The sequence below is a fragment of the Talpa occidentalis genome, unplaced genomic scaffold (assembly GCF_014898055.3).
Source record: "Talpa occidentalis isolate TD23 unplaced genomic scaffold, MPIMG_talOcc4v2.1 talOcc4.3, whole genome shotgun sequence".
Taxonomy (NCBI): Eukaryota; Metazoa; Chordata; class Mammalia; order Eulipotyphla; family Talpidae; genus Talpa; species Talpa occidentalis.
Window position 1 is genome coordinate 119,467,619 of NW_023603184.1, and position 14,531 is coordinate 119,482,149.

Genomic DNA, 14,531 nt, shown 5'->3' on the forward strand with positions numbered 1-14,531 from the left:
TGGCAAAGAGCTTGCAGTTGACTGTCCACTGATCCTTCACTGTACCTGCTAAAACTTCTCTAAAGGGCCTTTGCCTGTCTACCCTTCACCCAGAGTTGCATAGATGGAATTCATATGAATCCCACAACCTATATTTTTTCACCCCATATTTTTTTAAGATTTTATTTAATCATGCATACAAGAAACAGGATACAGGCCAGAGGTGCGGGAGGGTGAGAAGATTTACCAGAGACAGCGCGGGGAACAGCATAGGCAGACTGATTGAAATACACCGCTGAGGGGAGCAGCGGGCGAGACAGGAGAGGTCTGCTGCCCCGCCATGTGGGATTCTCGCTGGCTGGCCGGGATTGAACCAGAGCTGCAGAGGCTGTGGACAGCTTCACAGCGCTGTGCTCAACTGCCTGTGCCACCAGGGGAGGCCCTATTCACCCCATACCTGATCCTTTGTATTGTGGAAAAAATCTAGCTCTCTACTCATGATGCAGTAACAAATAAGAACTTCATATTTATGGTGCTAGAAAAACAAATGATTTTCATATAACAATCTTCTAATTGCAAGGTGTATGTAAGAAAAAAATAACGTGTATATAGTTAACAGATAGGGTCAAACTCCATTATTTATGAATTTTGTTTGTGAATTTGCCTATCACTGACATTTACATATAATCCTAAAATCAGTTTGGTGTTTTTCACGGTCATTTGCAGCCATGATTACACCACCAGCCAAGCACATTCCCAGCTGAGGCTGAACTTGGTGACATTCTGCCTGCTATGTTATCTCTCAGAACTGTAAACAAGTCCTTTTGAAGGTGTATTTAGTGTCAGTTTTCCACAACTTTTTGCCTTTTTGTTGGTAATTTCACTGTTAAATGGCCTCCCTGAGTGTACCATATGCCTTATGGAGAAAATAAACACTGTTCAGACATGAGTTGCAGTGCTGTTGTCTGTGACTTCAATATTAATGAATCAACTACACATTAAATAGTCTTTAAACAAATACCAAGAAAAGATTATATATCAATCAGTTAACAAAAACATGATCAGAGAATCATTGAAATAATATCCTTGTATTTTCTCCTAGTAGTAATAGCCCACTATTCACTAGTTCAGTGTTGGCAGCAACTCTATAAAACATTAATTACTGTGATAACGAGTTGACTCTGTGTGTGTGTGTGTGTGTGTGTGTGTGTGTGTAAAATAACCCCTCACCCCCAATACATACATAAGTAGGCAATACTAACCACAGGAACTGTATCATAAAGAATTTTGGGATGTGATTCAGCAAGTTTCTTGATCTTTCTATTCCAGGAAGCTCCATCCAGAAATAATCCATAAATGAAAACACCTAAATATAAAAGAAACAGGTCAATATAACACTTTATTTTTTTCATTATTTTTTTAAAGATTTATTTATTTATACATACAATCACTGGGTACAGTCAGAAGCGCCGGAGGGCGAGAGAATTCACCAGAGCCAGAGCGGGAAGCAGAACAGGCAGAAGGACAGAAGTACACTGCTGAGGGGAGCAGCGGGCAGCAGGAGAGGTCTGCGCGCCATGCGGGACCCTCCTCTGGTGGCCAGGGAGCAGCCAGGGATCGAACCGGCGCTGCAGAGGCTGCAGGCAGCTTCGCAACCCAGCGTCAACCTCTGTGCCACCGAAAAGGCCCAATATAACACTTTAAATATGTATATTGAGTTCTGAATCTGAAATTCCTACAAGTAAACACCTTGTAAGTGATACTAGGTCAGTAGCATAAGGCTTGTTCTAAAATGAAAGCAATGTTCTGGTTGCTTTGTCTTAATATCCAAATTTCAAGAATAGCTATACTCTGCCTAGTCAAATAGTTCAAGTAGTAAAATTAGATGTGGAAGACAAAAGAGGAAAAGAATTCACAGTTTGTGTGAACACCATCGTTTATTTTTTTTAAATAGACCAATGATGATAATGTCATAGGCCATGGAATCTGCAAGAAAAGTTCTTAATGTAATTATAACCCACTGGCTCTACCAGATAGTATGTGAATAAAAACTTCTCAGATCTCTAATGTCATGAGAGTTGTCACTATCTTTTTATTCTCAATTCAGTCCTCTCTTTAGGACACATGAAGGAACTTTAGATTTTATCATACACTAACAATTGAAGAACACATATTAGGAAATCAATGAGACCGAGTCATTTTCTCTGGCTAGTCATTTGTAAAAAGTCTCATGAATATAGCACTGCATGTGAGAACTTTCATTGTAATTGTTGCACTGAGGTTATAGGAAGAAATGTGGTATTTAGCAAGACCTAGTTTAGTTTCCAATTGCTGCGTGACCTTGAGCAATTCATTTAACTTTAGACTTGTTACTGAAGAACAACTAGAAAACATTTGTAAAACAACAGTACCTAATTTATCTACCTTGTCAAGTTGTTAGGATCAATAACAATGGGGAAAGCACTTTTTAAAGTAGTATATAGAGATCCAGTGTGTCCAAAGGACTTTATGCAATGATGGAAATATTCTATATCTGTGTTTTCTAATATGGTATCCAGTGGCTATTAAACACCTGAAACATAGCTCGTGTAACCAAGGGATTAGTTTTTAAATTAAAAAAAAAAAATAATCATGGTTAAATTTAAAAAGTCACATGTGAATAGGCCAGTGATGGCTGTTGGAGGAAGACTTACCCTTTCTTTTATATAGGTTTTAATTGATGGAAAGAATAGTTGGAACAAAAAAAAAAATCTGTTTTAACTAATTGGAAAAACACTTGTTCAATAATTTCCCAAGGAATTACTCTGGTAAAGCTGAGCTACACAATGTTTCTTGAGCCTGGGGCAGTGATGGAGGTGACCCTGCATGAGGCAGATGGGTCTGCAAACCATATCCTACACGCTAATCTTTCTCGGCAACCTGAAAGCCTACAGACAATCACAATAAGAGATGGGCACAAGGAAAAGTGGAGGAGATTACAGAGCCAAGAGAACCGCTTACCACCCTGACCCCCACTGACTTGTAAGCAAAGCCCAATAAATGTCTGCCTCTAACCAATTCTATGACCTATTTCTTTCTTGGGTAGAAAGATAGTGCTATACAACGATAAACCAGAGACATACTATGGGGGAGGGGGCAGGGAGAGGAAGGACTAGGGTCAAAATAAGGGGGGGGGTGCAAATGTATGGGGAATATAACCAAAATGAAAATGCATACATTGTGCAAAAATGAAAAATGATGTAAGAATTATATAAAATAAAATATTAGAAAAAGAGAAAGATTGTGCTATAGAGAGTAAACAGTTCAACATCTAAAAAAATTTGGCAATAGGGATAAGTTTTCTCCAACCCAACAATTTTATAGGAAATGTGATGGGAATATTGAAATGTTTTTCTTTTGAAAGATCAATAAGGGCCTTATAGAACACACAAGATAGAAAATGACAGATAGATGGTAACCAGGTTCTGGTTCACAGTTACTCTTTGTGAGTCACCCCTTTTGCTATGTGGGAAGTATAGTGGGTGGAGCACATATTACACCTGTAACTTCTCTAGTTCATCACTCCATGGCTGTTTTCTGCCTCCCTCCCTGCTATGTAGTCCTCTCTGTTAGGGACCCAGTAGCCACCCAGTAGTAGCCAGTAATTTGGATAAGAGGAACCTTATAGAAAAGCATCTAAAAAGCATGACGCCAAATCTAAGTAGATTTACAATTGCCTTGTGGCCTTAAAGTTACCCTTTTCATTATGTTTTAATTTAAGGTAAGACTGAGCCCCAGAAACAGACAAGTATAAGGGAGACAGACTGAGGGGGAGTTGAAACAAAGAAACAAGCTATGGTTCCAGCTCCTGCTGGGTGGGATCTATTTTCCCCTCTCTAGAATCCCATAAGAAAGTTATTCTTTGGGAAATATGCATTGCTTCTGGTATTGGAACAAGAACAGACACCCAGACCAATGGAATCGAATAGAAAATCCAGAAATAAACCCACAGATTTATGCTCAACTAATCTTTGACAAAGGAGCAAAGAATATGCACTGGAGCAAAAGAAAGTTTGATCAATAAATGGTGCTGGAAAAACTGGGTCTCTACATGCAAAAGAATGAAATTTGGCTACTACCTAACACCATGCACAAAAACCAACTCAAAATGGATTAAAGAACTAGACATAAGATCTGAAACCATAAAATACATAGAAGGAAATATAGGCTATGCACATCAAAGACATCTTTACAGACACATCACCCAAAGCAGTGATAGAGAAGGCAAAGATAAACAGCTGGGACTACAACAAATTAAAGAGCTTCTGCACAGCAAAAGAGACAATAACAAAAACAAAGAGAAACTCCACCAACTGGGAGAACATTTTTGCACACAACACTAGTGATAAAGCACTGATCACAAAAATCTGCAAAGAGCTGATGAGACTCAACAAAAACAAAGAAAATAATCCAGTTAAAAATAAAAAGAAACTTCTCCAAAGAGGAAATGCAAATGGCCAACAGGCATATGAAAAAATATTCAACATCACTTGTAATCAGGGAAATGCAAATCAAAACTACCATGAGATACCATCTGACACCAGTGAGAATGGCACATATTAAAAAAAACTAGCAACAACAAATGTTGTCAGGTTGTAGAGAAAAAGGAACTCTCCTGCACTGTTGGTAGGAGTGCAAACTGGTCCAACCACTATGGAGAGCTGTGTGGAGATTTCTTGACCTACTAAACATAGAGCTTCCATATGATCCAGCAATTCCACTCCTAGGTATTTACCCAAAGGACACAGAAACATCAATTCCAAAGAGCACCTGCACCCCTATGTTTATAGCAGCTCTATTTACAATAGCTAAGCTTTGGAAACAGCCCGAATGCCCAAAAATAGATGACTGGATCAAGAAGATGTGGTACATATACACCAGGGAATATTACTCAGCAATCAAAAAAGATAAACACATGCAATTTGCAGCAACATGGACAGAGCTGGAAGGGATCATTCTCAGCAAAATAAGTCAGAAAGAAAAAGAAAAATACCGAATGGTCTCACTCATAGCAGGAATCTAGAAAACTTAAATAAGGGACCAGGAAAAAGAATAACTATAAGAAAGAAAATGTCAAAATCAACAAACAACTATGAACCAGAGACACTCTGTGGGGGGGGGCGGGGAAAGGCGGGATTGGGGTCAAAATAAGGGGGTTGTAATTGTATGGGGAATATAAAAATAAAATATAAATTAAAAAAAGCTACGCTAAAAAAAAATATGCATTGCTTTCAAACTACTCCATGTAATTCCATTTTCTTTCTGGTCATAAGCAGGAAGGAAAAACTAGAATACAAATTAAGCTAATTTGTAGATATCTGTTTTTACTTGTGAAAATGTGTATGTGTATACAAAATAATAAGACTTAAATTTAGTTAATATCAATCACTAAAAATCAAAGCTACACTGATACTCTGGTATTGAGTAAAATGGTCTACTTAACTGAGAGTCACATGATCTTGGAACACTAAAAAGTCTATTGATCTTTAAAAAAGTCATGTTCTAACTTGACTGTTTTCAATTTTGGATTTTAATAAACCTGAATCTTTAATAAAAGCAGTTGTGGGTCAAACTAGTAAATCATAAATAGAAATACCATTGTTAGTGAATAACAATGGGCAATTCAATAGTTTGATCTTAGATATTAGCTAGATTATTCATTCCAGGCAAGGCTTTGATAAATTCTTTTAGTTGAGTTCAAAAACATACGTAACTCTGAGGGACATCATCATTACCACTTAGACCTTGGGTCATTTTCTGCCTTTACTGTATAATATGAGGAAATTTTAGGAAAAAAATTCTTTTTTTTTTTAAAGATTTATTTATTTATGCATACAAGAACTGGGGTACAGGGCAGAGGTGCAGGAGGGTGAGAGGATTCACCAGAGACAGAGTGGTGAATCCACTGACTGAAAACACTGCTGAGGGGAGCAGCAGGGCAGACAGGAGAGGTCTGCTGTGCCATGTGGGTTGCTTCCTAGCCAGGGATCGGACTCATGCTGTAGAAGCTGCGGATAGCTTCATAGTGCTGTGCTTAAACCCTTGTGCCACAAGCGAGGCTCCAGGAAAAAAATTCCGCATATGAACTTAATATTTAAGAATCAACCATAGCTTCTTCAAGAAAGCTTTCCTTGAGAAATGTGATGCTGTTTTCAAACTTCTAACTGAAATGCTCAATAGAATTTAGAAAAGCAGCTAGCTAAGCATGACAGCTAGGTGGCCTGAGGTTTGACATACTTCTGCCCACTGCTAGCGACCATAGTTTCCACTGCTGTATAATGGGGATAATAATAGTATCTGTTCCATATATGTTGTGATGATGAAATATATAGGGCTGGACAGTTTCTGGAACTCAGCAGTGGTACAGAGTAACTCCACACACCTACTTTGATTTGCTTTTACCAACTTAAACACTTCTCTCCCTTCCCAAATACTTAGTTTAAATAAAAATATTTCTCTGTCTTGGTATATTGCTAATCTATCTATATTTTGACTTTACTGAAGGCATGAGAACTAAAATTTCTATTTATTGGTAGCTTTTACAGCATGTAATATAATGAGCTATACAGAAAAGGTATTTTTAAATGGCCTATATAATTAAAGAAATGATAAACTAAAATATTTGGCAGAAGGTTGTTAAACTCCCTTCAGGCAAGCAGCAACCTGCCATTTCAGAGTGTGTTAAGAATAAAAAAATTCTCAACAAATGGCCAGATTAATTATGGGTTAAGCATCTGTGGCTGGGGCGGAGGGGATGATTAGTTTTAAAAATATCACTTGTTCCAATGAAAAATTTTCCCCTTGCATCTATTGTTCTTAAATGTGTTTCTGCAATAAAGTTGTTTATGCATTAAAATAAACAATAGTTTAACAGATCAGGTAAGAGTTCATGAATTTCAGGAAAGCAATGGAAGTATAATAGACCAAAAGGAATATCAAATCAGTAACCTTGAAGATGATAATGTACAAAAAAATCCAGGTGGAAGAAGAAAGAGAAATACAAAGAATAAAAAAACAAAGAAACACTTCAAGAATTCTTTGAATCCACGAAAAAAGGAAATATAAGAATAATGGGTGTCCTAGAAAGAGAAGAGAGGGAGAAAGGAAAAGAACTAATTTAAAGAAATAGACGAAAGCTTTCCAAACATGGAAAAGGAACTAAATATACAAGTCCATGAAGTTAAAACAACACTTGCTTACCTAAATGTACTGAGACTTACCATACATAGTAGTGAGACTTCCAAGAGCTTGACAAAGAAAAAATATTGAAACAAATGCTATTAGCTATTAATTTAGTAACTTTTGGAATGATGTATACAACAAGAAAGAATAAATATTTTAGGGGCCTACAAAGGTATGCTTTCCAAAGGACCAGAAAAACCTCCTTTTAATGATGTGGTAATTAGATCCACCAAGGTCAACATAAGATCAGAGTTGATTATTATCTGTATTGTCATTTTAATTATTTTCCTCCTAGCTTATTGTTAGAAATAATTTCAATTTATAAAATTTTTCCTAAGTAATGCAGCATAAGGGGAAAATATTCTTTAATAAAACTCGTTTTATCCTCATATGCTTCATCTCTCTCTCTCTCTCTCTCTCTCTCTCTCTCTCACACACACACACACACACACACACACACACACACTCCCTCCATAACATTTTTTTCTCAGCCATTTGAGGATAATTTACATACATGATGACTAATTTTTTAACAGCTCATTATATCGCTGAACTTACCATCTTCTGGAGCATGTTTATATTCTTTATCATCCATCACTTCATAGTCAAATGCAAGAAGATCAATGGGGATGGTGTATTTCCTTGCGTAGTTCTGCTGGGCACCAGTCAGGAAGGCTTGTGTGAAGAAGAAGCCAGAGAGCCAGAAGACCGGAGGAGGACCAACCTCATACCATTGCTGTGTGTCAGAGCACAATTATCCTAACAATAGAGGCTTTCAACTTTAAATACATCGCTTTAAATAAAATTTGTCCCCAAAATTCCTCTATTATTTTTCATGTAAAATAATAGATGAACTAGCATTCTAAGAATAACAACCTGCTCGGGGTTTTAAAATAAGCAGTAAATTAAGCGTCTGTTACAACTTTTCATATCCATTGTACCAGAACTTGTACCGTAATGTGCATGAATACAGATACAAATGTTTCATGCGTGCCTAGTGATTCAGAAAAGCTCACAAAAGAGCGAACACCTAACATACACTTTTACACAATGTATCATGTTACACAGTTAAATAAGACATCTGTAAAAAAGTCTGGTCAGATGGTAATTTTTTCATGTTTTTTTTTTTATTCTCTTTGTTTATTAGTATACAGTAGAATATTCCTTTGTAACTTTTCCCTCTTCACCAAAATGCAATGAAATCCAACATATGGAAATGCAGTATTACACAAGGAACTCCCAGAAGACACAGGGTAGTGAGTACCAAAATATCAAGATACCTTGATATTCTGTTCCTATCATAGATTATAATGTCAAAATAGCTGAATACTTACATTAACTGAATAGCAAATTATAGAAGTCAGTCTGAGGAAGTGAATGTGATGAGTTTACCTTATTAATGTCCAAGGAAGAGCCTTCATGTTTCTAAACTGATTTTAATTCATTAGTATCAATTTCTGTACAACAGAGCTTCTGTGTTTTGAAAGGGGAGTCCAGCCATTTTAATCCTCTAGAAATACCTCACAGGCAATTTGATACATTATGTACAGTATCTAGGAAGCTAATCAACATTTCTAATAAATATAGTTGTGAATAAGAACATAGTTAAGCACCAGTATTGCCAGATAATTAGGAGGAAGCTTCTGCCTACTTAACATTTCTAAGACCATTAGCCATTGAGATTATTACTGTCTTGAGCTGAACCAGCAACCTAGTGATTTCATGACCTAGAAGAGTACTGGATAAGGAAATGTTGCTTCTTTCTAGTAGCCTCCTCAGTAGCTCTCTAAGATCTACTTTAATACTAACCATTGTATGGAACATCAACAGAGACAGTTGTTTCATCTTTTCAAATGTTGTTGACTTGGATCTCTGACTTAACTGAACATGAACTCCTGCTCCTAAAGAGATTCTACCTTTGACAGTGCAATGTAATAGTTACATAAATTATGTGCAACTTTGAATATTGAACATCTATGCCTGGGATGCACTGAAATGGTAGAGTAAGACTTATCACATTAGGCATCCTGATGAAGAAAATGAAATGAAAATGAAATGTAATATATCATTTGGATAAGCTCACCTGAAAGAATTTTAGCCTTGCAAGGAAGTCATTCACATAACTCCCAAGTGGTTTAAGGCTTGGGTAGGATTTACCCATCCACATTCCTGGAATTTTGACATTCAGAATGCTGCTAACCACTTCTTCAAGTTCTGTAGACATCACTACAAGGCCCTGAAACACATTTAACCTTTAGGTAACGTGATAGTAAAGGTATGGACAATTCTCTCATAAATGATTTCTCATTATTTTCCTCTGTTACTATGATTAGGTAATGCTGAGTTATATATTAAAAGGAAAGACATATTCATATGTTAGACATAGAGTCTGAACTTAGAAAAAAATTTTAATCTAATATTTTACTGGAAAAACTCCTTAATCAGTACTAATAGTGACTACTCACTATTAAATAAAAAAACTACTCTGGCTTAGTTCACTTGGCTAGTAAATGAACAACTAACATATCTGTCTGATCCTTAAAAGGATAGCAGTCAATTTAAAATAAGGAAAATATTAAATATTCTGAAAAGTTAAAATATCCTGGATTTACAGTTTGAAGCCTAATTGATTTTATGTCTTTTTGAATTATTGATGTACAGATAGAAAATGCTGATGACCTTGGAAAGTCTTGCCTATTTTATCTTACATTTGGGGCCAGATGCCATGATCGTTACTGTTTTTTTTTTTTTTTTTTCCTGTAGTTGACGGTATAGAAAAGATTTTAGGATAAGTTTAATGGATTTCACTTGTCTCCTTCCACCAATCCACTAATACAACAGTAAATGAATTTATATTTTAAAAGGTAAACACCCACAAGTGGAAAAGAAATAGGAAGAAGTACAGTGACAACAACATTTTGGGAGCTAAGAAGCATGACAACTGTTAGTAGTTGACTGAGTGGTCAGGAGAAACCTGATTCTAAATTGACAGAGCTCAAAGCTATGAAGCAACTACATACACATTGCAGAATATCCCCAAATATTTGGAACTGATTAATACAGAAAAAAATTGAGGGGTGAAGGATGGTGTCAAATAATAATAATAATAATAATAACTGATGAAACCTGCCTTTAAAAAAATGGCCTGCAAGCTTTCTCCCAAAAATCTATGCCTTACCTACCTTGAATGAAACTTGGAAAGGAAAATGAAGAAATCCCTGAAATGGGGTATACCAGCCTCAAATGGGGTCAGAATTACCATACTGAAATCAGGGAGATTAAATGAATGTATGTACACTGAATGCTTCAATCCTTGATATTTCTTTTCCCTTTTAGCTCTGAGAATACTGAAAAACAAGTTTTCCAGGAAAGATACAAAAAAGAACCACATCAAGGAGAAACACAACACAACAGTGAAGACCACAGTTAATAATCACACCAGAGTTCTTGTATTGTCAATTTAACAAGATAAAGGTTCACTCTTAAATGTAAGCTGACAACCAAAACTTACCAGACACAAGAAAGGCTTCCAACCTGCATAGGATCTTTGAATTATGTATGCAAACTTTAAGCACATAGAGGACTATTTAAATTATCTATTTTTGTGTGTGTCAATTTTGGTAAGATATTTTGCAAATAATTTTTAAATGTATAGCATAAAGTTTTTGTACTATTATCGTCAAGACTTCTTGTGATGGCTTTTGTTCTGTTACTGATAATGGCTTTTTGCTAGATCTCTCTCTTTTTTGATCAGTTTCCCAGAGTTTAACACTTTCATTATTTTTTAAAAACTGTATTTTTAGGCCTTTTTGCTTTTCCACAATTTTTCCACAATTTTTGAGATGTTGCTTGTTCAATTGATTTAAATTAATTTAAATCTTCAATTTTTTTTCTTTACACTGTCTTTAGCCTTTCCCAAAACTTTCTTTTTATGATACTGACCTTAAGATGTGTTTTACTGACTGTCCAAATAAATGGTAATCTCTAGCTGTCTTTTGTCATTCATTTCTAGCTTAATTCCATTGCCAATAGATAAAATATCCTGATGATCTCAAGCCTTTTAATTTATTGAGACTTGTTTAATGGTTTTTCTTATGGTCAGTTTTTATAAATGATCCAGGGGAATTTTAGAAATAAATGTGCATTATATGCTTGTTGGAGTCAGTGTCCCATAAACACCGATTCAGTCAGTTTTCAAATGGATTTATTCACCATTTCTGTAACTTTACTCTAGTCCTCCCTCCTCTTTCTTCTTCATCTACTTTTTTGGGTTTAGGTTTTAAATTTATTCCTCTTACTACTGAGCTTATGGGATATCCATTTTATTTTATTTTTTTTCTAAAGAGGCATGTATTTTTATTTATTTATTTGTTTGTTTGTACATGCACTGGGCACAGTCAGAAGCGCGGGAGGGTGAGAGAATTCACCAGAGCCAGAGCGGGGAGCAGAGCAGGCAGAAGGATCGAAGCACACTGCTGAGGGGAGCAGCGGGCGGCAGGAGAGGTCTGCGTGCCAGGTGGGACCCTCCTCCAGTGGCTGGGGAGCAGCCGGGGATCGAACCGGCGCCGCAGACGCCGCGGGCAGCTTCGCAACCCAGCGCTCAACCGCTGCACCACCAGGGAGGCCCGGGATATCCATTTTAATGTTTCTTAAGCTGAATAATTTTCAATCTTTCATTTAATAATTAAAACAAAGTAAAATGATTAAATTAAAATTCATACTCTAATTTCATTGCATCTGTATAATTTTCACTGTTTAGTACAAGAATATGCTCACTGCACTGGACAACATTAAGCCTACGACATTAAATACACATAATAAAAATGTATAGAAATCATTCTTAAGGTCGGTAACTGTATATAAGAATGAGTACAGTATAATTTCTGGAAATGATTTTGTCCATGAAGCATGCAGTAAATATATTCTACATAAGAACATGTATAAAAATGCATTTTTCAGCAATGAGCATTTAGATTCATTTTTTAGCACTTATTAAAATGCAGTGATGACCATGCCTGCACGTGTAATTTGCATACATATTAGTGTATGAAATGTATTTTTAAGATAAAGAAAATTTCACCTTTTGATTGATATTGTCAACCTCCAAAAAGGTTGCACTTTCAATAGCATGAGAATGCCTGACTCATGAAACCCTTACCATCAATGGGTACCATTAAGTAATTTAAATATTTGCGGAGTAAACAACAATTGAGTTATATTCGCATGACTTTCATTAACATTTTTATAATACTGAATTGTTGATAATCCAAAGTTAAGATAAATATTTTTATTTATTTACATTTTCAATTAAGTTTCTTAGTAGATCTCTGATGCTCCTTTGTTAAATTTATTGTAGGAATACACCTTTTATGTAACTATAAGAAAAAGGATTTATTCTGTGTAATATGGAAAACAGTTGTTTGTATATTGGATTTTTAAATTTTTATGGTCACAAGTATTGTTACACATCTAATTTTGTTATATTAACTGATAATGTGTCATGGAATTGTCACAGATAAGTTGGGTCATTTACTGAAAAGATGTCTGTCTAATATATTGACTTATATTGCATCTCAAGTAAAAGTTTTCAAATTTAAAACATTTCCTCCCCAAATTAGAGAAATATGAAGAAGAGGATGAAAGGTATTAAGAGAAATGGAAGTATAAGTAGTTCATAAGAGTTGGGTGATGAGGTGGAGAAACTGATGCTTCAAAGTGATCCATACTTGGAGCCTCCCTGGTGGCCTAAATGTGAAGTCTCAGTGCTATCACTGCTACAGCCTGAGTTTGATACTGGCCAGGGTATTAACCCACTTGTGGCATGGAAGACCTCTTCTGTCTCACCTACTGCTCCCCCTTAGCAGTGTATTTCAGTACATGTACCTGCTCTGCTCCCCCGTCAGTCTCTGGTGAATCCTCTCACCCCACACTCCTCTGTCCTACACCCCAGTTCTCCACATAAATACATCTTTTAAAAAACAACAACAAAGAGATCCATACTTATCAGCAGTATCTGAACATTTGTGATAATTTATAATTTCATTTTCAAAATATAATTGTATGTTGAAATGTATTTCTAGTCTGACCTGCCCCTTGAACTCTAGAGCATGGATGGAATACCCAACTCAACTTCTCCAATGATTCTGTCACCATTTCAGCATTTCCAGCATTTCCAAATTAATATGACCAATGCAGTTCTTGATTTTTTTTCCTATAAAACTGCTTCTTCTCCAGGTCTTCTACTTGCTTAAGCTGAAAATTTAGGAGTTATCCTTGACTCTTCTCTTGCTTACAACCACATCAATTTGCAGCCAGTCTGGCCAGTCTAGACTCCTCTTTCAATAACAATTCACATCCAACCATTTCTACCTCTGAAGTTACTACAAAAACACCAACTTAGCTGGACTACCCCACTGTGTAATCAGTCTCTGCCTGTACTCTTATTCTACTATAATGCTTTCTTTTTTTTTTTTTCTTTTTTTTTTAAAGATTTATTTTTATTTATTTATACAAGCACTGGGTACAGTCAGAAGCACGGGAGGGTGAGAGAATTCACCAGAGCCAGAGCGGGGAGCAGAGCAGGGAGAAGGACTGAAGTACATTGCTGAGGGGAGCAGCGGGCAGCAGGAGAGGTCTGCGCGCCATGTGGGACCCTCCTCCAGTGGCCGGGGAGCAGCCGGGGATCGAACCGGCACTGCAGAGGCTGCGGGCAGCCTCGCAACCCAGCGCTCAACCGCTGCGCCACCAGGGAGGCCCTCTACTATAATGCTTTCTGCAATGGTCAGAGTGAACTTTTTAAAATGCAAAATACATCATTTCACTTCATTGCTTAAAACCTGCAAAGGCTCCCCATCACCTTTACACATTAGAATAAAATTCAAGACTCTACACACAGCTCAAGGGGTTTTCAAAATCATTTCCCTCTCACTCACCCTACTGTAACCACATCCCCATCCCTCCTGGTGTTCCTAGTCATGCCAAGCTTGTTCTCATGACCTTTGCACTAGCTATTACCTTCTGGCCAAATGTTTCATGACTTTCCCCCCTCACGTCAGGCTTCTGCTCTTCTTCTGAGGGACCTGACCCTAAATGATTGAAAGAGTTTCCCACCTACCATTTCGTACTACTTTAGCCTATTTTATTATTTTCTTTTGAACTTAACACTTGCTGAAATTATATATTTGTCTATTTTTAAATTCTTCGTCCTCCTTACTAAAACCAAAGCCCTATGAGGACAGACTTTGTTTTTCTTACTCCTTAACACTCTTCAGTATCTTATGCAAACGACTGCTATTTACCGTACTTTATTTTTATTTACACATTTATTAACT

At 36.5% G+C, this 14,531-nt stretch overlaps 1 protein-coding gene across 2 annotated transcripts in view; it reads right to left on the reverse strand.

The window, feature by feature from the left end:
- Nucleotides 1-14,531, reverse strand: part of DNAH7 (dynein axonemal heavy chain 7) — a 224,034-nt gene that overhangs the window by 1,770 nt on the left and 207,733 nt on the right. For both annotated transcript variants that reach the window (XM_037523738.1, XM_037523737.1), the window contains exons 62-64: nt 9,284-9,436; nt 7,759-7,936; nt 1,242-1,345 (exon numbers count right to left, since the gene is read on the reverse strand). In XM_037523738.1, coding sequence (XP_037379635.1) covers nt 1,242-1,345; nt 7,759-7,936; nt 9,284-9,436 — 435 coding nt within the window. The remainder of the gene's footprint in view (nt 1-1,241; nt 1,346-7,758; nt 7,937-9,283; nt 9,437-14,531) is intronic.